The sequence below is a fragment of the Epinephelus moara genome, chromosome 19 (genome assembly GCF_006386435.1).
Source record: "Epinephelus moara isolate mb chromosome 19, YSFRI_EMoa_1.0, whole genome shotgun sequence".
NCBI classification, from domain to species: Eukaryota; Metazoa; Chordata; class Actinopteri; order Perciformes; family Serranidae; genus Epinephelus; species Epinephelus moara.
In genome coordinates, this window is record NC_065524.1 from 25,001,054 (window position 1) to 25,027,200 (window position 26,147).

General features: G+C 39.9%; 1 protein-coding gene across 1 annotated transcript in view; it reads left to right on the forward strand.

Moving 5' to 3' along the window:
• Positions 1-2,216: 2,216 nt before the first annotated feature.
• sorcs3b (sortilin related VPS10 domain containing receptor 3b) overlaps positions 2,217-26,147 on the forward strand; it is a 59,046-nt gene continuing 35,115 nt past the window's right edge. Inside the window, exons 1-2 of the mRNA XM_050071149.1 lie at positions 2,217-2,903; positions 23,561-23,628. Of these exons, the coding sequence (XP_049927106.1) occupies positions 2,217-2,903; positions 23,561-23,628 (755 nt within the window). The remainder of the gene's footprint in view (positions 2,904-23,560; positions 23,629-26,147) is intronic.

The following is a 26,147-nucleotide window of genomic DNA, read 5'->3' on the forward strand; positions in this document are numbered from 1 at the left end:
ACATACAAACATCTCTTTCTTTCTCTCATACTCACATGCACACGCAGGAAGACACAAAGCGCAGGAATCTGCACAATGCTCTCCCGGCCCAAGGTTAGCACAGATTAAAAGATGTGTCATTGATGGAAGAGGCTCCTCCTCCCTCCCCGGCCTGTCACAGTGTGTTTGGGAACAACCCACTTCATTTTAGCAGCATAATGGGTAAACAGAGTGTGATCAGTCCAATTACCCCCTCATTGCAGAGGCGTTCTGGCGGGAATGGCCTGTAGAGAGAGTGAGCTGTCTGGCGTGCGGCGGAGTTGCAACAGTAGCACCTGCTGCCCGGAGCCCTCACTTGTATGAATCTCAATTTGTTTGTACAGCCGTATCAGAAAGGAAAAAAAACAGTGACCAAGAAGTGAGCCCTCTGAGGAGGATATGGCAGTACCGGCTAGCCTTCTGATTGCTGTTTTCACTGCACTGTCTGAGGACGTGTGCAAGATCAGAAGGTGCTGTTCTCAGCAATGAACTCATGTCAGTGTCAGCCCTTCCAGTGGATTGTTTTGTGCTTAGTTCTCGCTGTGCAGCTTTCAAGGACGGTGAATTTTCTTATCCCCCACACTACAGCGTGTTTCACAGCTCAGTAGATGCATGATTTTGCAGCTGGGAGTTCATCCACAGTACAGTAACAAGCTGCAGTCCTAAATATGAATTCTGGAAATGTACGTTTCACCTGTTTTTCAGACAATGTGTTCACTATCAGATGAAGAGTGAGACAGGACAGTTGGCAGCACAGTAATAGTCCCCTCTTCACTGTTACAGTTTCAGTCATGACTAACAGTCAGGACTACTTTACATTGTTCATGCTAGTGTGGAAATTTACAGTGAGTGTCTTCAAGTCCTGGATTGGTTTCACCCAGACAGAGAGCAGTAATTTCTCTCACTTTATCTCAAAATATATGTAACGTCCGCCTGCACAATACAAGGACATCTCTGGTTACATTCTTTGTCCTGTTCTTGTGATGCAGAGATGTGTTTGTCGTCCTTGAAGAAGATGGAAATCCGTCTCTTGATGGCTCTCCCTTGGGCTGCTGTTGAGCAGCGAAAACAAACATATCTAACGTGTGTCTCAGTTTTTTATCACCAGGCAACATAATAAGTAAGAAAAAGTCTTTTCTTTCTTTTTTTAACAAGACTGACGTACAATTTCTGCAAGACCTGACAGAGAGCTCCGTCAGCAGGAAATAGGAATTGCCTTTCAGGATTCATTTGGCCCCACTAATTGAAACTAATACCTTTCAAATAGCATATTGATTTGAAGAAAGCTCAATTTTTCAAATGTGCACAGTAAAAATGAATGAATAATACAAAATGCGAAGGTGCCGAGATTAAAACAGAGTTGTTGGGGGCTTTTTGCCTGTGTGGCACCACAAGTCACGCAGATGACAGCAACAATATCACAGCGTGACTTCAAAGCTCCTCTTGTTTCCTGGGCTGTTGTGCAGTAGAAGGCCTGAGGTACATTATATTAGTGGCCTAATTAAAAAAGTCACCAGAGTGTCACCAGAAATACAGTCACAGTTGAAAAGCCCACACCTCAGCAGCTCTGCACATCAAAACCATATCAGTGTCACGTCTCGATCTTTATCTGGAAGTCCAACTGAATTTTCCCCCAAAATGTGCTCTCACACATGCGCACGCGCGTGCACACAGTTGACAGGTGAATCCGGAGCTGATTGATGCAAGTAAATGATGTTTTTTTTTTTTTCTTCCTTTCTGTCATTTCAGAGGCAAAAACGTTGCCACAGCGTGAACACAACACTGTTCTGCAAAGCACAAATTACTTTTGCTGTCAACCGCTCCGAGTCAATCAAGTGCTGTTTTGGATAACTTTTATGGGTTTACATAAATAGCCTCTAAGACCCCGCTGAATAAAAACTCCACCGCACAAGACGAAAATAATAATCGTGGAATAATTTCAAAATGAGCCCTTTCTCTGCCACAAACATCCTCATGAACAATGAGCTCAAATCGTTCCTGCAGTCACTCTCCGTCGGCGCGTTTGCCTGATGCGCAGCGCCTCCCCAACTGGTCTCTCACTTTGACAAATTCCTGGACGTGAGCAGGTCTGCTGAATGGCTTCTTGCTCGTAAAGATGATACCCTGAATGTTTTAGAAGTTGCCACATCTGTTTTTTTTCCTCCCCGCTGGCAGACTATCAGTTTTGGAAGAACACAATGGGACTGTGGTCATTTTGGAGTTTTTCCCTTTTGGCTTTCGTCTTGCTGTACCCCTTTCACCCCAAGTTTGTGGCTCAAGCGGAAATAAGTTTACCCAGAGCCAACGACAGATTTTATCGCCTGGAGGTAACGCCACTGGAGGCACGTATAACCCGTAAATCAACCGCGGTCAAAGTGGACAACATCACAAAAGTTTTACGCGCTTTTGAATCGGAGGCACCCTGTGCTTTGAAACCGAACAATGGCAACCAAGTGGGGAATGAGACAAAGAGTGGACTTAGAGAGGAGCCACTGATCGGCAACAAAACGGCACCAAACTGTCACAAAATACCTGGTGAAAAGTGTGCCAACATATCCGAGGACAACCAGAGGCGACCTGCAGCGAATATAATGTTAGAAAACACATTTCCTGACACAAGAAAGAGGGTTAAAAGGAGTGTGGGCACAGCGCACACCGAAAATGTGGATAGGAGTATAAGTGGGGAAGCGCAGTCAAAAGAGAGGTTCGTGGAGGCTGTCCAAGGTGTTGCCAACTCCAGACCCGAGTACCGGCGCGGCGGGGAAGACGCTAGAGGGGCTAACCCGAGGCAGGGTGAGCCGCACCTGGACACTTCTACTTTTGCTCTGTCGGGAGACTCCGCGCACAACCAGGCGATGGTGCACTGGTCCGGACACAACAGCAGCGTGAGTTTCAGTCTCCCAAAAACACCTTATATGATCATAAAGGTTTTAGCGTGTGCGTAATTTCCCCACACACTGATAAAAATGATTATTACTGTCTTAAATGCGCATTTTTACCATTATTGACATGGATTTATATCAATCTGTCACGGTTTTACGCACAGCTGTTTCCGCGTGCACGAGGGGGATTCCTACCTATAAACTAATTATTTCATCTAACACGTATCTAACTTGAACTGAGCAGTGCATCTTCTCTTTGTGTCCTCATGATCATGCTATTTTATTACACAGAGGTTGTGAGTGTAAGAGGACTGCGCGCCTGTTTGTGTGGTAGCCTGATGGATATGACTGTGCACTTGCAGGATTCCCTTTCGCTTTGTTAACGCAGAGGAGAATCATTTATTTCAACCAAGTGTTTGTCACCTGAACTGCAAATTAACAGTTAACCCCACAGCTACATTTATGTGACACTGAGCTATGGGAAGGTGAGGCGTTTTGGCAGCAATCAAAACACATTAATTATTTATGAAATAATCAAGTAATGTCTCACAGGAAGATGCAGTTGCTACAATTAATAGAGAGTGTGTGTCCAACCTGGCCCTTAATGTGACGCTGATGAGACACAGTCTGACCTTTTGGCAAATGAACCATGCTTTTGTCGTTGACATTTGACTCACACTTTGTTCGCAGTTGTCTAATTGCCTGGATGAATACAGCATTGCAATGTGTTTGTTGTTGAAATGTTGCCAAGCTTTGCACTTCAAAAACATGTTGATGGGAATGTGCACAACTTAAATGGATGACAAGGCATTGCAGCAACCACCCAGAGCACCCCCACCCTCACACACATACACACATACACACACACACACACACATACACACACACATACACCGTTTTACCATCACAAAGACAAAGCCATGGAGATTTTTATCTCTTGTTTTACATATATAGCATGCAAAAGTGTTTGTAAGCTCCAGCATTTATCAGGTTCAAAGATCTTCAAAGTACAAACAGGCTTGTATAAAAGAAAGGAGCTACTTTGTCTTTTTACTGCAGGTAATTCACATCACCTCAGTTTGCCGGGCAAAAGGGTGTGTGGCAACAACATTAATCTGGGACCACATCAGAAGATTTTTGTGTCCCAGAAACACTGTGAATATTCATACATTATCAAAAAAAATGCAGATATCTTTAACTGGATGGATTATACGATTCAGCCTTGTATTTTCTCATGTAGTGCATTCTCTGTTTGGTAACGTATGTCATAGCGTGAGAGGCATCACAGGCATTGGCCATGTTGATGCATTGCTGTTGACAGTCTCCACGGAAATAAACCAGGAATGCACCTAATAAAATCTGATTTGTGGGCTGTGTTGTGAAATATGTTGTTGGTTTGAGACGTCTTCACCAACGATGGCCTTTTGTACTGCAGGACACTGTTCACTGGATCATCACTGATGGGCTTGTCACTGCAGCCAGTCAACATTTGAGATTTATACAGTCTGAACCCCCCGTCTGTGGTCCCAAAAGTACGGGTGGAACTGCAGAGTTTAAATTGATGGCATTTTATGACTCGATGTTAGAGCTCCGGCTATATTAGATGTAAATGACTGATAATAAATCCAATCTAAAAGGGACATTTGAAGGAAAATTACTTCATTCCTGTGGTCTAGGGTAGCTATATCAAATATTCTCTTCAAGACTTTGCCTGTGATCTGGCCAAGATGTAAAAATCCCATAGGGAGTGAAATGAGAAAGATGTGGAAGGTGATGGTGAAAGCGCCAAGGGGTGGGGGTGGGGATCTCCAGAGTTCAGATTTGATAAAGAATTTCATCGCATAAAACCTCAAATCTGTCCACAAATCAGTCCTCCCAACTATTATTTGATTTCTGTGATTGTCTGAGACATCAAAGCCTGGAGTCATAGCTCTCTGGTCTCTGACTTTAGGAGAGATAACATTGATTGGACTCGACCATGGGAATAAAACATATACTGCACGAATTCCCTTTTAAATTCATGCTTCTTAACTACATGTAGTATTGATCGCCTGCGCATGTTTCTCGCTTCTTAACTCTGCCCAGAATGTGAATGGGGATGGCGGTATGAAGATTCATCATTTATAATGATGTGTGCCATAAATATGAGCAAAAATAGGAATTATACTAATTAAAAATACTGATAAATACACTTGGCTTGAGATGTCCTTTATGGCAAATCGATATTTTTGTCTTTTTTGCCTTATATAAGGCTGTGTTTAAGCTGTGATATGACTATGTTGGTAATCTTTTTAAGCAGCCATTGCAGCACATCCTACACTCAAGGGATGCAGAGTCCCCCCTCCTATCCCCCTGAAGGCAAAAGTCTTAGTGTGCAAGCCAGCTGGTGATCAGGGAGTTATTGGCAGCCAAATGATTTTAGGCTCCTGATTGACCATTTTTGCAAGCTCCTCACAGACAGCTGACCAAACTAGGACACTGTGTTGAAGCAGTTAATGAGCGTCTTTTATTGACATCGCGTCCCCCGAGCTTCTGCTGCAGAAATGACACTGTATGTTTGTGTAAGTAAGGTCCACCTACCATGAGAATATTGGGCTGGTCATCTTCTTTGGCTCACTATGAGACGCATGCTCTGGGAGGAGCTGGACATTGGTGAGGCCAGCTGTTCCTCTTGGCTAAGGAGTGAATCTCATTGGGTTTTCTGTAACGTTTTGTCTGAAGTGGCGAGAGTCAAACCAATCTGTCAGCTCTGTAACATCGTCTTTTTCTGCTGCGACTGACTGGGAATCAGACAGGCCTCCTGGGCCGCGTTGTCCGCATGCTTAATCAGAACGAAGCGGTTATTGTTGCACATAATCTCATCGGTATAAATAGACAATAAAAAAGAGGAAATGGCACGGCCCTGGGGGACACTTGTGTTTAAAACCGGTTCATTAGATAGACAGCCATTCCATTTAACATGCCAGAGCTGGTTGCATAGAAACTCCTTGATCCATAAAATCAAATGGAATGGGTTCCCAATTCACAGAGGCATTTGACCAGAGTTTGTGGGTGTTACAGGAGGATGAAAAGTGCATTAAAAACTGCCTCTTTTGAGGTGTTGAGATACAACAAAGGGAAAAGTTTCAGTGTGGTTTTGTTTTTCTGATCATTTCCCCAATTCCTCTTTCATATCCGTCACACACGGCTGCATTTTCCTGGCTTTGCAGTAACAGTTTTAGGGTAAGATCCCTTTAATAAAAAAGTCACATGATGCTTGGTCAAAGCGGGCTGATGCATGTGACCTTGCAAAACCTTTTATACATGCACTTTTCATCATCCCCCGGCCCCCCTGGTTGCTAGCTGAGGGGATGATGATCCATGCTGCGTTTGATGAAAATCAGAAGTGGTTCACGTTTTTCAAATTGTTTCCCTCCTGTGATATATATTAAAATATGCTGCGGCACTTCAGCATCTGGACAATTCCTGATAAACCTTTTTTAGAGTTTTTGTTGTGTTAAGTTTGTGATTTTTTCCTGAATATGGATTTTAAAATGGTAGCTGATGGGGGAAAAAAACATAAAACAAAGGTAATTTTTATTCTACCAGCCATTTTTGTCCTCTACCTGCTCGTCCCTCGGGGTGTCAGCACCATAAGTCTGTTCATTAATCCAGCCTGTCTCAAGCCTTTAGGGGTGCACTGTCCACTGATGTGATTGTAAGATGCTGATAGAATCTGCAGCAATCCTGCGTGCTATGTAAGAGGTAGACTGCAGGTTACAACAGCAAAAACAATTTCTCAGTAGCCCGGCTTGGCAATTTTTAAACATTTGCTGAGAGAAATACAGCAATTCCTATTGTATTTTTTTGCCTCGGTTTTATTTTATGGCGCACAGGATACAAGTTTCACCCTCTCTGTAGTAATAATTCAGTGAAATCCCAGTTTTTACTCCTCAAATGACATGCATGTGTGCCCTTTTTTTCATGAATCATTTGTGCTCGGGGACCATAATGCATCGCATCAACATAGACTCTCAGCACTTCCTCGGCACTTAGACTTTTTGGCTCACAAAGTGCATTTTAAGCAGCAAATAAAGGCCAGCCACCAGTTGTATGTTCAAGCGCACTGTCGCTGCTCGAGTTCCTATCTTCCTCTCTATCAGTCCCTCTCTCCCTGTTTAACACGCGCACACACATACACACTTATATTTCACTTTTAATCAAGTGACAAAGCGGGTGCAGAATCATATTTGACAGGTTTGCATGTGATTAATTAGTTTAATAACTGTCGCAGTGTGGTAGACACATACTATAGCTGTGATTAGGTTATGAAAACAAATTTATGCATTTTCTGATTGGGAAAATCATAAAATTGAAATTCAAATTGGGAGACGACCTCTTTATTAATCATCATGCAGATTGAGTTAACACAAACTGTGGCACTTTATGAAAGAAGTTTTTTAATGCCTAAAGGTCACGGCTGATTTTGTTCTGTCCTTTGGTTTCATTACTTCTCACATCAGGCGAACCAAGTGACCCCCGTTTGTTAACATTACGCCTTGAGACTCGCAGGTCCTTGAAGCAGCATCTTGCCTGAAGCAACACAGCGGTTACTATCATGTTTAAAGATGACGGGGATTGCTCAGGTGGCAGTCAGCTTAAATAATGGTTTGACTTGGCAGTTTACAGTGACAGGAATGTATTAGTTGCAGGGGGAAATGGTTTTCTTCCTATCTAGCGGGATAGAAAAAGACCCAACCTAAAGCACCACACACACACACACTGCACAATCAATGGAGATGATGGAAAACTTCCAAACACAGAATGACACATTTAGAAAGCAGAATACTCACTCTATGGGTATCCTGGAAAAACCCTCTGAAATGAGTGACTGTTTTTGCTTTGAGCCCCCCCAAACAAAACAAAAAAAGAGTTATAGTCAAAAACAGAAGCTATATAAATGGACAAAAGAATATAGACAAAATTATGACAGTAATTCAGAAAATATGACAAAATATTCATCAGCAGAGGAAAGGCTGGACAGAAACTACACATCATTCACACGACTTAATGATCAAACTGGAGCGAATGTGAATTGTCATCGATAAGAATGTCATGTGACTATAAGTTATTGTTATGTAAATTACAGTCAACTAAGCATTGAATTTGACATCTAATTATATTCTGTGTTTTTCTCCCAGATGCACTGATAGAAATTAAGTGCTCTTCACAAAGTTAAAATAACCATCTTTCTTTACACTCCCATAAGTGGTGGAAAACATTATTAATACACTTACGAATCACTATATTATGTTTTGTAATACTGGATTTATTCTCAAAAACATTATCGATTTTTTTTGTTTTTTACAACTTCTGTATTTCCTTAATTTGTTTACCCAAAGAATCCTGCAAGCATTTTGATTTTTTTTTTTTTTTACTGATATAGGCCAGTGTTATTTCCTTTGCTCAGATTGCACAAAATGTAGTGTTATATTGGTGGATGTTACAGAGACTCAATGAAAATACAAATGCAGATCCCACTGTTGTGACCACATAAAAAGGGAAACTTCTTTTTCGTATTGATACTGTGGTATGTTCCTTACACTATGACAGTTTTCCTTACATTAGATTTTTTTTTTAAATAGCAAGGTATCGCCTTGCTCACAGTATTGCAATATATCAATTAGGGCTGCACCTGACTAAGAATTTTCCTAGTCAACCAATAGTCGTCATTTATGGCCATTAGTCGACTAGTCGCCCACATGTATATTAATGTAATTATTAAATTTTATATTTTGGGCGGGGCAACACAATGGTTTGAGTTGAAGGTGTGAGAAAGAATAGTATCAGTAACATTGTTAACACTGTGCTACATTACAGAGAAATACAAAACCGTACTAATGAACCTTCATTAATATAGGCCTATATTTTATCTACAAGTGCACGTCACACACTGAGCGAGCCGCCTGTTAATGACGCTGTCGGCAAAGCAGTAATGATTGTGCTAAGTGGCTAATGGGCATGTAGCTACTTCCATGTTTCAGATGATACGTCATGTTTGTAGTCGACCAGTGAAGATGAGTTTACATATCACCTTGGGTTCGTCCTTCACCTTCTCAAAATGATCCCACACTTTGGATTTCCTGCCCGACATGTTATTAACTAGCCTGTGGAATAACTGCAGGTACCAGCCCTGGAAATTAGGGGCCGTACACATGCTGCATCTTTCACCACCTGGAAAATGCAAGGTCGTAAGTGTGTAGACCTATCGTCCGTGGGACAGATGTAAAGCTCTGGGTAGCCCTGCACTAACATGATCAACTTTTCCGTGTTTATCAGACTGAAGATTTACAGAAGAAGGGAAAAATATCTGTCAGCTGTGATTGGTTTGTAACGTGACTCCTGTGTGACTGCTGAGCGTGGCCACTTCCTGTGTCTGTCCTTTCAAATTAAATTCCCACATGGTCCAGTCATATAAGTTTTGATTTATTCTGACAAGGTGCAACTCCTAAAAGAGTTCCATGCGACTTAGCAACCAATGAAATCTTTCCGACTAATGACCTTTCTGGTTGACTAACGTTTGTTCGACTATTACGGGGCAGCACTAATGTTGATACATATTGAATCATAATCCCTGTATCATGATACATATCACGATACAAGGATTACAGATTCTTGCCACTGCACAGCCCTAGTTATCATTCATCTCTTTCTGGCTTTGCTCAGTGCTCTTTTTCTATTTCTGGCTTAATTTTCCACATGGAGGTGACTGAAATTGAAATTTTATCATGTACAATGTTTTATTTAGTTTTGCTGCTGTTTCCTTTCTTCACCCAAATATGTCTCTTTCTGATGTGGAGATGGAAACATTTTAGAAAGTGTAGCTGGTCTCCTGTAGCTGTTAGGATGGTACACAACAAAAATGAAAACCGGGTGTGACAAATACGGATCTGCCAGGATTTCTGAAATGTATATGTTAGAAAACTGGAAGCTTTATGTTGATATTACTTTTTTTATAAGTTTATTTATAATTTCATGACCAAACAAACAAAGAAAAAAGCAAACAAAGCCACAGGTTTAAAATGTCTCATTGTATACAGTTCAGGTTGATGGTTATCTAATATTGACCCAGTGTAACCCAAATTGTCAAACCTGTCTCACAGACTACACATTCACACAGCAATTACATTTTCAGTTCAGTTCAGACAACTTTATTTATCCCAGAAGGGCAGTTCAGTTTTACAGTCTACTCAGACCATACACAAACTCACAGGCAGAAACAAGCAGCAGTTTGAAGCAAACATGATACAGCCCAAAAAATCCCAAACATAATGTGGAAACCTTAAGGTATTTGACAGTTCGCAAAATGTTAGTACTTAGTGCATCTGCAAATGTTCATTACCTTTTTCATTTGTTTTTCTACAATATCCGATAATAGCAACCAAAGCATGTAAATGGTATATTATAAAAACATTTTGGCACTCAGAAACACGTGGTTAAAGTTAGGAAGAGGTGGTGGTCTTGATTTATTTATGGAAAAAGTCATCAGTGGCTCACTTAACCTAAGTAGCAAGATTTTTGTTTTTAAGTGATTTTTTAATGCCTGAATTGATATAAATCAAACGCAGAGGTGGAAATAAATTGATGCTTTTATTGTGGTAGTCTGTGAGTAAGGTGATGTCATCTCTGTTTCAAAGAAAACAAAGCAGAAAATAGCAAATAGTCTGAGGACACGGACCTTCAGCTGCTCAAATAGCACCTCAAACTCAGCCAACCAAGTGCAAAATCCCCATGGGATGAGCAAACTTTCTGTTGCTGCCTTTACACAGGCCCAACCCCCTGTGATTCCCAGTGCTAGGGTTTGTGCTGCTGCTACTGAAGGTCCGTCTCTGTAGCTTCTGCCTGCTCTCCTCCTCTCAGCAAAAGTATCCTAGCAGCAGGAAGTAAGATGATGGGACCACAGGGGTGCAAAAGCTAACTATTCTCATTTGTGGTCTGATAAACAGAGAGACCAAGAGAATGAGGCAAGGAGGGGCTGAGCCAATCAATGTGCTGCACACAGCTCTGCAATAGAATAAGATTTTACTCAATTAAAATATATATAAAAAAAAAAAATCAATTTGTGGCGGTCAATGTTGATATGGCGGCGGCCACCACGAATAAATCAATGTATGAGAAACACAGCTTGATGACCAGATAAATGTAGCAGTTTACTTTACTAATTTAGTATTTTTTATTCATTCTATTGTACATTTTAGTGAGTAAATAGGTTAAGTGTATTTAACACAGTGTTATAGTCTCCAGTTCAGAGAGGACCCAAATGCAGGTTTGCAGTTTTCAACAAAAAGCAAGCTTTAATGTAGCTGTTCAAGGTTTTCCAAAAAGGCAGGCAATTCAAAATCCAACAGGGAGCAGAAACTAAATCCAAACAACAAAAAAAAAACAACCAGGGACAGACATGAAGACCAGGGGTGGATGCAGGATGATGAACACAGAAGAACAAAGGGAAACACACAGGTATATATATACACAGAAGACTAATCACAAGGACGAGACACACCTGGAGAAGGAAGACATGGGATAGGCTGACAACAAGGATGGAGCAGACACGCCTAATACAGAACAGGTGTGAAGGGAAGACTCAGGGAACCGGCAAGACTTAACGAGACAGGTGTGGCAGAAAGCAGGTGGGAAAACACATAAAGACAAGAAGTAAAACCAGACATGACACATGAGGAGAGAACCTACAAAATAAAACAGGAAGCAGATTAAATATGAGCAAAATAACATAAAACAAGGAACACAAACAGAAAACTCAGAATCAAAGTCCACAAGATAAGAGAATATGAAACCAGCACCCAGGATCGTCACACACAGCCCCTTTCACAGAGCAAGGTCACACAGTGCATTACTGGAATAAAATCATTCAAAATAAGTCCATGAAAACAGTCATCAGTTTATTTATTCACTTTTCTGTGCAGTTTATGATGCTGCTGAAATAAATCAGACAGATTGACTTATGTGATGTGCATTGTTTTTGGAAATATGCTTCATGATATGCAGTCTGTAGAAGTTTGTGATTCAACTTTTTCTCATGGTGTAATGTAAAAAAAAAAAATCTAATAAATTGTAATATTGAATCGCAATTCTTGTAGAATCTCAATATTTAAAAGTTGTAATGCATTTCAAATCAGCACCCAAGTATCGTGGTAGTATCAAATCGTGAGGTAAGCATATCGTCCCTGATCTAATTGACGGGATTGGCACTTGATATTGACCAATAATTAAAGTCCCAGTATCGGGATTGGGACTGAAAAAATCAGATTGGTGCATCCCTCAAAAGAAACTTGGCATTCAGCAGACGAATTAAAGTCAAAATATTTGCATAGGACGACTTGATGAGAGCTCCCCAGGGGGCAGGGGAGATGCAGCGAGCTCACCTGCAGGCATTAAGAACATGTTGACAGCGCTTGTGTAATTTACTCTCTCCGCCAGAGGGGGGGGGTACAAAAGTTCTGCACTCCAGCTGTAACCGTGCTTTTGTTGACTTAACCTAATCACATGTGAATCAAGGCCCAGAGACATCAAACTGACATAAAAGAGCAAGTGCCGAAAGAGGCTGCTTCATTTCGCCTCTGTCTTGGCCAAAAAGTTGCATTTGAACACACCACAAAAACAACAATTCACGGCCAACCAGCATGTACGTTCTGCGGCTGTGTGAGAGGAAATGACTGTCCACACCAGAAGGTGGCAGTAGTCTATATTTATCATTCAAAAATGGAAACTAGATGGGGCAACCACTAGCTCACGTGGCAGAGCATGCGCCTGGCATAGGCTGAGCCCCCTGCAGCCTGGGTTTGAACCCAACCTGTGGCCCTTTGCTGTGTGTCATCCCCAGTCCCTCTCCCAATGTGCCTCTTCAACTATACTGTCATTAAAGGCTAAAACTGCCCCAAAAAATACAAAAAAAAGGAAAGTGGAAGACCGACAAGACCGATTCCAGATGCTAGTTACCCAGCTAGCACATTAACAAACCAACCCGATGCTGAAAGAACAAAGGATATTTACTCTGTGCTAGCAAACTGGTACAAACGAAATGGTACTGAACGTGTCTGGGACTGCGAGACAGAAAAATGTCAGGGGGATGTAAACAATACTCTGTAATCTTATAATGGAAATGTAGAAACACTGGAAATACTAACCCAAAACTCACAGCTGGCCGAGGTTAAAATTGCATGCAGGTATCACTGCTATGAGCCTAGGTGACATTAGTATATAGAGTATTTTTTTGCTGTTTAGTTGGTTGATGATGAATGTGTCACATAAAATAACTGTTTTTGCTACTGCAGTAACAGGTGGAAAAGTAGCCAAGCTAATCACTGATGAGGTCTACCTGACTGAAATGTGGTATTTATAATAACAGGAGCCAATTAACACCGTGTGGATTATTTTGCTAATAAGGTATTATGTTTTATTCTATTTCTCATCACGTAGGTGCCTCATGTTATTCTGAGCTGCAGTGAGGAATCAGAGTGTAAAAGTAGCAGCACTGTCTAAAGTAAACTTTGCATACAGCTAAAATTGTGTGTTTAGTGTTGTAAATGATCTCTCTGTTTGTTAGAAGGTCTGCTTTTAAAACAGTGCAAATAGAGACCTGGAACAATGAAATGATTCTACTGTCTTATTACAATATATAGGCTCCTCTTTTTTCTTTCGACCATGGATACTTTTTCTTCAGTGATCTGATTGTTCAGAGTTTGGGGTGTTGACAGGCTGCGATGTGATTCTAAAGTTAACCTGCTCCGGAGCGGGTTAATTGTTCAACATAAGTTGCCATGGTGATTTATCTTGGTAAAAAGAGAACCAGCTTCATAGTGCTGAAAACCCTGAGTTAACCCTGAAGTTACATCTCTAACTTCAAATCCTGCTTTGTAATATAGGCCTCAACAGTTATGAACTGTTTTTGCCAAAGAGCTCAGTGACTTAAAAAAACCCCTAATATAACATGTTGGTTTTGATGTCGTGCCCTCTTGACCTTAGTCGTTTGTTTGCCTTCGTCACATCAGTTTTTTTGTGCACTCAGTTTAACTACCAATCAGAGGGATTTCATTCACTGATGGGGTCCACCGTCTCAACATGCTAAATCAGCTGGAAAAAAGCTGAAAAGGGCTGAGTAGCACCAGCGGCGTGGGATACACTGCAAAAGCTAAGGCGACAGACACTCACCGACAGCCTGACATTGACCGATGGCTTGGTGTGTCAGGGCCCTCAGATGCAAACTCCCTTTGACCATAGTCCTGCACCCTGAACACCCACCAATGCTGCCATATGTAACTTATACCTATATCAGTAATGGACATTATGTATATTATTATGTATATACTATATATACAGAAAGAAATGAATGATATGTATTATGTATATTATGTAGCAGTTTGTTTGTCTTCTGTTTCATTAGTATAATTAGGCGAACCTGAAACCCCAGTTAAAGTAATGAAAATGCATCTACTTTAAGAACGTTATATTTAACGTAAAAGGTCACCATCTCATATATGAACAGATGTAAGCTTTTACAATCACAGAGCTATGACTTTGTAACCAAAGTTTCAGTCTTGTAATAATGAACAGAAATGACATTTGGTTTTGCCGGCCATCAGTTATCAGTCGCTGCGTGTCGAGTCCATTAAACTCAGTGCCCTGTCAGTGTGAATTATAATACCTGCAGAGGAGAAGGAGCAAATTCACTAGACTTCATCTGCAACCACCCAAATGGCACAAAAAGTAGTCCAAATTATGACAAGACGCCCAAAAAAGATTTTACCTGCCCAGTTGGCTGGAAACATCCCAGTGTGGCATCACCTCCAACTTCCACTGTCCTACAGTATGACTTCAGCTCAGTCCAAGAGTGTAGTGCTTTGTTGCCTGGAAAAGATGCTCCCACCAAACATAATACTGGCAGCGTTTTTGTTTCCCTCTAAACATAACTGGCAAACAAATACTTAATTTCTATGGGAAATAGAAAGATCTAAATGTCGAGTTAAAGAAGGAAGGCAGTTTCTTCCTCTATGAAAAATGCAAATCAGTGAAAGGGGGAAAAGACAAAACAGGGATATGTGGGACACATTTAGCTCATGATCTGAGTCTCACAGCACTTTTGGCAGTAAAGAGGGTCATTTTAGGTGGAGGGCTTCTCTCTTCCAAAATCTCAATTTGGACCCACTACCGCCTTTGGCTCCAGTTCAGACCCCCGCGGGCAGAAGCCGAGCCATTAGGAGCCAAAAGCTGAAGAGACTGGAAGAAATGTCTGAATGGTGTTACATTGCTCAAAGTTCCCCAAAATGCTAACTAGTGCTTATAAAAAAACAAAAAGCCCTATTCATTTTTCATATTATCATATCTCACCCTGGTAAATTTCCAATATCTGTCGTACTCCATGGCTTCATGAATAACAGGATTGCACACAAAGAGAAGAAGATGTAGTCAAACTACTGTACCCTCAACCTCTGAACAATAAATACGAACAAACAAGAGTGGCATTGAACAAAAAAAAAACCCAGTAAGAACAAAATGCTAATGATGTATTTTTGGCTCTCCACACCACTTACAATGCATTAAATTAATTTTAAATTGCACGGGATGTGACTAAAAGTTTGTCAAATGTGTCAAAACATTTAAATGACTTCTAGAATTGCCATCAGGTTCGTCCTTGAATGCTGCGTTCTCTTGTTTTTCACCTTTTTTTTCTGTGCAAACCACAGTGCATTGTGCCGTGACGTCAACATCAAACACAAAGGAAAACTAAAAACAGAGCGAGGCGTATACCTCTATACTTCTATCCATTAAACATATTTCATTGACTTTTTACCTCAAGCTTTCTTTAAAGAAACCAAGCAGAACAGTCACAATCTTTTAATGGCAAACAGCACTGTGTTTTTCTACTGTTAGCAGCAGAGAGACATAACACAAAATCTCCTCACAAAAGTGCTGTGTTTGAAGTGAAACCCTTTTCTATTCAGTCCATTTCATTAATTTCAACCCCCTCCTCCCATAATGGACTGAATTGATTGCTGCATCAGGACTATATGACCAGAGCTCAGGAGTCAGGAGGATAAGCAAACATACAGACAGCTGGACTAATGCACAAGGGACATTTCACTTGATGAAAGCAGCATCCCTTGAGTATGTTTTCACCCACAAAAGTACAAACAATCAATTTGGCCCACAGATAGGCCAGAGGACAGAGTAAGGCCTCTCTTCGACCGCACCATTTCTCTTTAAAGACGCTTGTCTTTTCTGCTAACTGCTCTACTTTGGAGACGTCCTCGCAGAGCCACAATCAAGATGTTGTGGTGTTTTATTTTTTTTCATCCCTCCACCCACTTGCAGTGCATCTTGATTTTGCCCTCACTGCTGTCAAGCCTTAAAGAAATTTATGCAAATTCGCAACCAATACTGTATTTCTTTTCTCTGCAGGTGTTTGCATCAGATAATTTCTAATGGATGCATGAATATATTAATCTTTAATCGTATGAGAGCGAAAGGGAAGTTACAATTTGTGTCTTTGGTGTTGGATGTGTTGTGACACCAAAGTTTGGAAGCTCATTTTGATACACAGATTAGTTTCTGCTCTGGTGATATCAGACTCTAAGTTTGTTTTTGGCTTAACAAAGGACATAAAACAACTTTTTTTTTTTTGTTTGGCTGGTGATCTTTTCCCCCCTCACATCACAAGAAATAAAAATTAAAAGTGATAGTCCACAACAGACCTAACAGGTTCTCAGTGCGCGTAGGAGATCGAGGACATTAATTAGCTAGTTGACTTAAGGAAAACACAGTGTTTGTCAAATTACTCAAACGACTCTTTCATGCCCTCGGCTTCTGTCTTCCTTCTCTTAATGAAGTTGAGAATGTAATGAGCTTAACAACAAATGAAACAGGTTTTATTTCTGTGTCCTCGGGATTGCATCCGCGTGAACAGGCCAGTGAAATGCAGTGTAGGGGGGGTGAACAATGGAGTCCCAGCTTGCTCTCCTCACATTGATATGCCAGCTTTTGGTGTTTGATAATGGCCAGGATGCATTAGGGGGCCCCCATGGATCTGCATTATTTGGTAGATTTGGCTCTTCCCACTACGTTTTTCACTCGGCTTCCTCTTCCAAACCACTTCTTCTGCTTCTTATTCAAAGCAGTAATGGCGGGGAGTCAATTTTGGGGTAATCTGCACGATGACACTGGTATGAAAAAATTATGTAAAAGCTGGGCATCACCCCAACCTGGCCTATTACAGACTCCCATTTGCTCTCAAAAACACTCTTTATGGTTTAGAGTTTTTTAGACTGTAGAAATTTTAGATTTCAATGACATCATCAGTCCTATTATGACTAAGTCTAAATTATTACCATATATTTGTTGCTTATCTGTTTGTATATCACCTGTAATGCTATATGAGACTGCTGCTATTCTATTCGATCTGATCTGTTTGCTGATAAGTTTCTTCACATTTCATCTATTTTACAGTATCATATTGCAGTCTGGGTTGTAGCCAAACTGATGCTGAATATTTTATTTCATTTTAAGATTTTTTTTGGCATTTCTGCTTTATTTGATAGTGAGAGAAAGAAAGAGAGAGAGAGACAGCAGAGGCAGGAGGAAGAGAGGAGATGACATGCAGCAAAGAGGGCTGAACTGGGGCCACTGTGCTGAAGACTCAGCCTTAACGGCCATCTTTAAAACATGACATGACATGTTGGAAAAAATAATGCAACCAGCTCATATATGCACATATTGCGAAGTCACAACAGGAAACCACTTGATCACGGTAGGCTTTTACCAAGTGGCTTCCTGGCATCATGTTATGTAGCCTCCAGAATAATATCATTGTTTAAAGTGAGCTAACAGGGCGCCCTGGTGCTGCGTGCCTGAGGCTGATTTTGATAAAGATATTTAGTGGTTAAGGGAAAAAAAACTATTAAGTAATATTTTTCAACATGAACACACAGTGTATACAAACAATGCTTAGATAACGTTTTTTAAATCGCAGTGAAGTGGGTTTTTTTGGCTACTTGAGGGAAGCAGAAAAAAAGTTGTGAACACAACATTGACATAACATGACCATTTAATATGACACCTTTGACTGCAACATTATCATTCACCATTCATTTGGAGTTGTGTTTATGGCCAACTGGAGAATGAATCCAGTCCAATATTGTTTTAGCTCTGTTTTTGGTCTCCTCCAGCTCCTGAAAGAAATATGTGGCTCTTTTGCTGCTCAATGCTTTAATATCTTGACCAGCTAGTTGGTAACTGTGACTGTCTGTTATTGGTGCTAAGCAGGTCGTCTACAGTGGGTTTCTTGAACACTTTATCTCGAACAAACTGCAGCCAAAAATGACTCAGTGACAGTGAAGCAAAATGTACAATTTTGTGCCTAGCTAAACCATGAGCTGAAACTCACTATAAAGCTCTGTGAAGCTGAGTGGAGCTGCAGATTCAGTTGATAATCCTCCATTAGTAATATGAGTGACCCCTTTCACATCGTCACATTGCCATTTGATACATTGTAATTAAAAAATATAAATTATAGCCACTATAAAAAATTGTAATCAAGACACACACTAAGCAAGACATTTTGAAAGTGTAAAAAATTAGCTAAATTACCTCAAACCTAGTTGAACATTTCTGTACTGCAATTAAATCTTACTCATCAGTCAGCATGTACACAAATACTATACATCTGCAATAAGCCAATATCATCTGATATCTGTGAAGGCCTAGTCTGTGGATGCACTTCTATTTATTTGTTTTTATACACATTTTTAGTTTGTACACTAAAAAACTGTGTGGAAATTTAAAAAAAGCAAACAAGTTTTTACATTTTGCCAAAGTGGAAAAGTAGGTGTATCAATTAAATAAAATGTAAGAAAGTGCAGTGGAAACAGACATGGCGATCTAATGATGACATGCATAAAGCATGTGACCTAAATGTCTACTGACGAGACAGAAACATCAGATCTGCATGGAGCGATGAGGAGACAGTAACCTTCCTCACATGAAACATGAAACAAACTGGAATGTCATGTTTCCATCACATTTTCCACATTTTTTCACGGCCAGTAGACTTTGACTGTAGCTCTTTTAATGGCCTCATCTCGTGTCCTCTTCTTCTGCAGCGGTTTAATCAGACTGTTCTCATTTCCAATTCATCAAATGTTGCCATTTGGTCAGAGATTTTGGTGTCACTGTTGCAAAAAGCTACCTTTTACAGCAGTATGTTACACCGCAGGGCAGCGTCAGTGTCTAACACTGCAGGTGTCAGCTTGAAACGCTGCCAGTAACAATGTAATATAAGGAGCTGGAAAGTCCCTATACTTCAAGTGGGAGGGGAGGTGGATGGGTCCAACAAACCCTGGACTCTCACCCAGGAGGCTGCTATTCACTTGCTGTGTGAATGTTGAGCCAAATCATGATGTTTTTTCTTAACCTAACTCAGGTTTTTCTTGCACAAGGAACAAAACCCAAAACATTAGTTGTTTTATGACATTGCCAGTTTATTTTTTAAAATGACTGTATGCATCTAACAAGCAGAAACTGTACATAATCTGAAGTTTATTTTGAAAAGACACAAGGCATGTAATAGGTGTAAATCCCGGAACATTGACAACAGGTGCAGGAGGGTACCTAGTGCATTGTGACGTGAAAGTCCGCTGACCAAACAGCAATCTTTGATGAGTTGGGATGAGAACGTGTTGGTTTAATGGCACCTGAATGGAGAAAATGCGCCACCAGCTGTTAATCTGATGAACCAACTCCTAATAATCACATACATTTAATACATTTACAACATTTAATACAAACATTTAATTTAATTAGAATTTGCTGTTCCTGTAAAAGAGGTTTTTTCTGGGCTAAATAAAGCTATTATGGTTATAACTCTGCTAAACGACAAAAATATTATGTGGTTCATGGCCTGACTCTCTAGTTGGAAAATAGAAAAACACGAAAAGTACACAAACATATACACTTACTGTACATACACATCTACACACAGCCCAGGTAAATAAAAGAGCATCTGCGCTCCAGTCTTTTCGGATTATGTTTTAATTCAATCTTTTGATGGATTCGAGCCCACCTTTACTCCGTTCATCAAGTCTGACGAGGTCAAAAAAACTGACCCCCAAACAACTGACAGAGAAAGATGGCATATTTGGGTAAAAAGCAGCTTATGAAAGCTTATATTTAAGACATGATTTAATTAGTGTTGACACATTTCAGCGAGTTGTCAGGCATTTTGATGTTGTGGTTAGACTCAGAGGAGGTAAATAGACAAGGGTTACTCCCAGGAGATGGCCCTGTGTTTGGATATGTTTACCCTACAGTACAATACACAAAAGCTTATGTGTATTCATGAGAATGGAAATGCGTATCATTTTAGGGGTGAACTTTCCGCTGGATGCTAAAGGTAAATAAAATAGAGATATGTGTCAATGCTTCTCTGTGCATGAGCCGTTAGCCGTGTTATTACTTAGAGCCTTACATCACTCACTGCTATCAACTTTGGGGGTCCCTTGGAAATTAATTTAGATCCTTCAGTTGGCCCCTCTGGCTAGGTTCAAAAACAGCGCCAGATCTACATGAAAGTGGCTTTATTTCTCACATTTCTAAAGCTTGTTCCTATTTCCCGTGAAGTGTTACTCCTGAGAAGGAAAGAAACACAAATCTGGAGGTGTGATATTTTTCTTTTTAGAGTAAGGGCCCCTTTTTTCCCTCGACTACCCAATTAAAGAAATAGTTTTTCAGGGGTGCTGTCTTAATGATGCCTTACTGGGGGCAACAGGTTTCATTTGCAGCACAATAAAACTGCGATGATGTGCTGCAACAGTCTATTTCATTTTATTAATAGCCATATTGCAGTACAGTACACAGCGATGATTCATACCTAAATTGCGAGCTGTGTGGAGTCTCGTCTGCCCACCAACGTGGCGTTGAGATGCCTCTCACGTCCCACTGAAGCACTTTAAAAATTTGAGCTAAAAAACAAAACAGATGGACATGGAATTTCTAAAAATTTGATTTGGTCCAACAATCTGTGGGAATGTGTCAGGATGTGTATACGCTGCATGTCTGTGCAAGTGCGGGTCTGTGTGTGGATGAGGCATTTGCATCAAGCTGATACATTACATGACATCATGGCTGTTACACCTTTGTTGCCATGGAGGCTGCCAGTTCAGTCATCTGAAAGAGTTGATACCTTCACATGGCCAAACAGCGCCTTACTGTGCCTTTAATGTTCTTTTTGTGTGAAATATGCTGGACGTAAAACCCAAAAAAAGTACCTGGAGAGCCTGTTTTTAAATGGAAGAGAGTCAGAGACTGAAAGTGACAGAAAAAAGCATGACGGAAAGTAAAAAAAAAAGGAAGCAAAGAAGGGAAAGAAAGCGACAAGAATAGAACGTTAGGATAAAAGGATGACTAAACCCAACTCCTCGGAGGGTGAGAGCCAATCTGAAAAATGATTGGTTGACTTTCCTGGGGCAAAGCTCTCTTTGCTCACATCAATAAAACATAAACATGAATAAATGCACTGCTTTTGGCCTTCCAGGGTCCATACTTAATTTCATGTATGCAAGTGAGCGATGATACGCATGGAAAATTGTATTTACCTAGAAGGCTCAAAATAATTCTGGAAGCCATTTTGTGTTTGTTTGTTTCCAGTATTTACATAAATGCAGGACTGCTCCATAAACACTTCCTATTTGCAGTTAACGCTACTTCATTTGTCGGGTTCTCGCAGTTTAAGTGACGCATCTTATGTGCAGGTCATGTGCTCCCCCCTCACCATTTGCATGTATAGTAGTTGCTCCCTGTTGACTTGAGCCACAGATGCACGGCTATCAATAATGTTGAAGACGTGGGAACACACAGTCTCCAGTGATGTACTCTTGATGTATCCACTTAGGGACAAATCATCCAGACAGTCATCTGCCTCACTAGTCTGTTGGTCCCTGAGGTAGATCTCCGCTGACCCGATTCAATGGGTCAGCTTTTGTTAATGAGCCCACCGCACAAACACGTTGACAACATTTAAGATGCAGCTCCTAATGACAATTGCAGCTTGGGTGCTGAGAGGCTTTTTGTTATCAAGTTTTTGCCATTGGGGGCTATTTTTAGACGCTGCTTTACGTCCTTGACGAAATTCGTGAGCATTTGATTTAATTGGATCCTTGTGCAAGATGGTGCAAGTGATTGAAACCCATAAAGCTGTGAACATTTATTCGTTGTTCACTCGGTTAATTTGCAGTGCTGGGTATTTGAATCCCTCTGGTTGGTGAATGAACTGCCTCTAGTTTGACACTGATAAAATCAATTCCAGATTCAATTTACCTCATAGTATTTGTAATGTCCCATGACACAGAGTCATTGTTGTTAGCAAGAGAGAACTGAGGAGACAAACGATCAACAGTTTGGCAGAGTTTTTCTTTCGTATCTATTTTTCAAAGCAGGCAATTAGGCCTAACATCACAGCCACTTAACTAAGTCTGTACTCCAAATTGATTCAGACTCCAGCGTTGGACCTTGCAGACATGGTGCATTTAGTTATGCAAATGCTTATCTCTCTGTGTGATTGGTTAATTAACCTGTAATGCAGATAGTCCCAGCCATGCACAGTGGCCGTTTGATGGCTAAATTGTGGGTCAATTGGGTTTTTAACATTTTCAAAGCAGACTTAGAGGCATGTCTTTGTTCCTCCGAGTCTTGTGTGGCTTTTCTCGGTTTAATGACTTGTTCCGTGGGTCCCATAAGGTTAATGTGTTTAAACTCACTGTAATTGAGCTTTTGACCCATCTTTCAAGCTTTTTAAAAAATTCGTCATATTATGCCATGTTCCTGCTCCTTGATTGTTATTATCTGCCATCCGTCTCCCTCCCTCCCTGCCCTGCCCTAAATTCTCCATACCCCAACCCCCCCTTTCTATCCTGAGTTATGAGCATCCCCATGGGAAGTCATTTATAATGCCATTGGAGTGACAATAATTCGTTTGCACACCATTTCACTCTGCCCTCTGTGCCTTGGCAGGCTTTTATGGGCCACATTTTTGTTTCCCCAGAAACACATTGTCCAACCATCCTCAGAGAACACGCAAAAGCATTTAGCCAAAACTGGAGCTGGACGTCTTCCAGCGAGTAAAATAAGTGACATAACATCTTCCAATAACATTTGAAATCAACATTTTGTTGGTGCTTTTGCAGATACTTGACTATTTTGACGATAAAAGCAAGACAGGAAAGGAAGAAAAAAGAAGAGAAGGAGAGGGGGCTGTGCGGTGCAGCCACTGACTGCATTTCTTTTCATTGTTCAGTGAACAATTATGTTGAGATTTTGCTGTTATGTAGGTATCATTCCACATGAGATACAGACACAATTCTTGACAGCCCACATGGATTTTCTTCAGAACCTGCCACCAGCAGACTGACATCTCCTGACAACATGAGGATCACTTGTCATTGGGATAACATACTGTATGACGCTGATATTTATTAGTAAAGGGATGTAGCAGACATGTTGTATTCATTCCACATCATTAGCTTTAGACAGGTAATGTATGTACAGGGGTACTTATGCAAAAGCCTTTTAGTGCAAACGCTGGCGTATAATTAAGCATGTCTGTTGCTGTTATGTTGCAGGTGATCCTGATCTTGACTAAGCTGTATGACTTCAACCTGGGGGCTGTTACTGAGAGCTCACTCTGGAGGTAAGTTTGTTTTTAATGATTGCTATTTTTCCTTTTCCATCTAAATAGGAAGGTTATGGCATCATTGCAAGGATTTTATAAAAATGCAAAAGCACAGGCCCCAAAACAATAAGGATAATATATTCATAGAGGGTGCAGTGTAGTGTAAGTGTGATTTATAGTGTTCTCAGTCACCAGGATATGAACAATGAAGTTACACTGGAAGCCAATATGAAGTATGTTTTAATAAAGCTATCTGAAGCAGATCAGAATGAAGCATCCTCCTCTTTGCTTCCTTCAGTCTTCAGTTCAGCGATATCGATTATACTCGATGTATCGTGGCTTGCCCCATGTGGGGTGTCTAAAATGACTTTATCGCGAGTATTGAATATAAATTGCGACATTATTTTTTTTAAGCCACCAACATGAGACTTGCTTTTATATTTCAGTTCTCTCGAGCTTCCCCTCTCACAGACACACACACACAAAAAGAGTCACAAACAAGATAACATCACACGTGTGGCCCCGCCCATCCAGACCACTCTGTTGGGCGATAGTGTGCAAAATGAGGCATATTTTTTGTATCTGCGGGGCTCCATATTGTGACCATTTAATACGTCATGCAGATATTTTTAATGTACGTACTGGAGAGCTGCTAGTTTGTTACGTGCTCACAACAAATTAATCGTCACATATAATGGCGTTACAGTTACAGTTTAACTTTCTGTTTATTGCTAACATCTAACTGTTGACTCGGAGCTTAAAGTTCACAGAGAAAACACCAACACTTCCAACCTGAGACGAGCCGGGTGCTTCAGAATAAAAGCACCAGTGGTTCCGCTTTAATTCATTTTATTGTAATAGTTCTTAATTTAATTTTATTGTAACATTACTTTATTTAACTTTATTATAACAGTGCCTTATTTAACTTTATTGTAACATTACTTTAACTTTATTGTAACATTACTTTAACTTTATTGTAACATTACTTTATTTAACTTTATTGTAACATTACTTTATTTAAATTTATTGTAACATTACTTTATTTAACTTTATTGTAAAATTACTTTATTTAAATTTATTGTAACATTACTTTATTTAACTTTATTGTAACATTACTTTATTTAAATTTATTGTAACATTACTTTATTTAACTTCATTGTGCCAGTACTTTATTTAACTTCATTGTGCCAGTACTTTATTTAACTTCATTAAGACAGCACTGTATTTAACTTTATTGTGGCTGTAATTTATTTAATTTTATTTAACTTTATTGTACTAGTACTTTATTAAACTTTATTATAACAGTAATTTATCTGACTTTATTATAACAGTACTTTAACTTTATTTTGAGTGTAGTTTATTTAACTGAATTATAATAGTACTTTATTTACCTTTACAATAACAGTACTTTTACTTTGTTGTAACAGTACTCTGTCTAACTAACTTAATTGTGAAGGTAGTTTATTTAACTTTAACAGTACTATAGCTTTATTGTAACAGCATTTTATTAAACTATGTTGTAATAATTAATTTAACTTTGTCATAAAAGTATTTTATTATACTGCACTATAACAGTACTTTTACTTTGTTGTGCCACTACTTTATTTAGATTTATTACAATTTATTGTAACAGTCCTTTATTTAACTATATTGTAATGATGGTTTATTTAACTTTATCATAAAAATACAGTACTTTGACTTTGTTGTAACAGCGCTTTATTTAATTTAAACAGTAGAACTTTATTATAACTATACTCTAATTAACTTCATCACAACTGTAGTTTATTTAGTATGTTAGTGGTCTACAGTTGTTTTGAAGAGATTTTAAAATATCAGATATATATTGTGTTTTGCAATATAGCCTAAAAATATCACAATATTATTTATAGGCCATATCACCAAGCCCTACTTCAGTCCTATACATGACTGAAAACCAAACTTTTAGATAAGGCCCAACCTGTTTTCTGTCTATCCTGAGAAACTTTCTGAAAGACTATTGAAGATAAACGTGAAAACTTATCTGCAAGATCTTTAGTTTGTGTCTCGATCCTTTGACCTAGAAACTTCCTGATGGAGTTTTTTGATTGATTGTCATCCGTAACCTTTTGTTTCAGAAGCGATTGACATGCAATTTGTACTGTATAGCCGTAGTAATTCCATTCAGTATGTATTGAGAGGTGAGTTACAGTGCCCTGTCAGATCATAAATAAGAATGGAATTCATTAAGGATTATACCACAGAGGCCAATCCAGCCTCTGATATGGCTTTTTTCTCACCTCCCCCGTAGCCTGCAGAGAACTCATTTCATTCTGAAATACACGTGAAAAAGAGACCATCAGTCCGCCAAGCATAGAGTTTCAAATTAGTATCTGTTTCACCAGAGGCGCAGCTAAGATTTACACCCGACTTGACACGTTTTGAAATCCCATATTGTGTACAGGAGGTCTTCCATCATCAAGGTGTCTGCTTAACAATAGCACCACGAGTAAATTAGAGTGTACCTCAGGGGGTGCACGAAGGCTCTTAGTATGGGTATT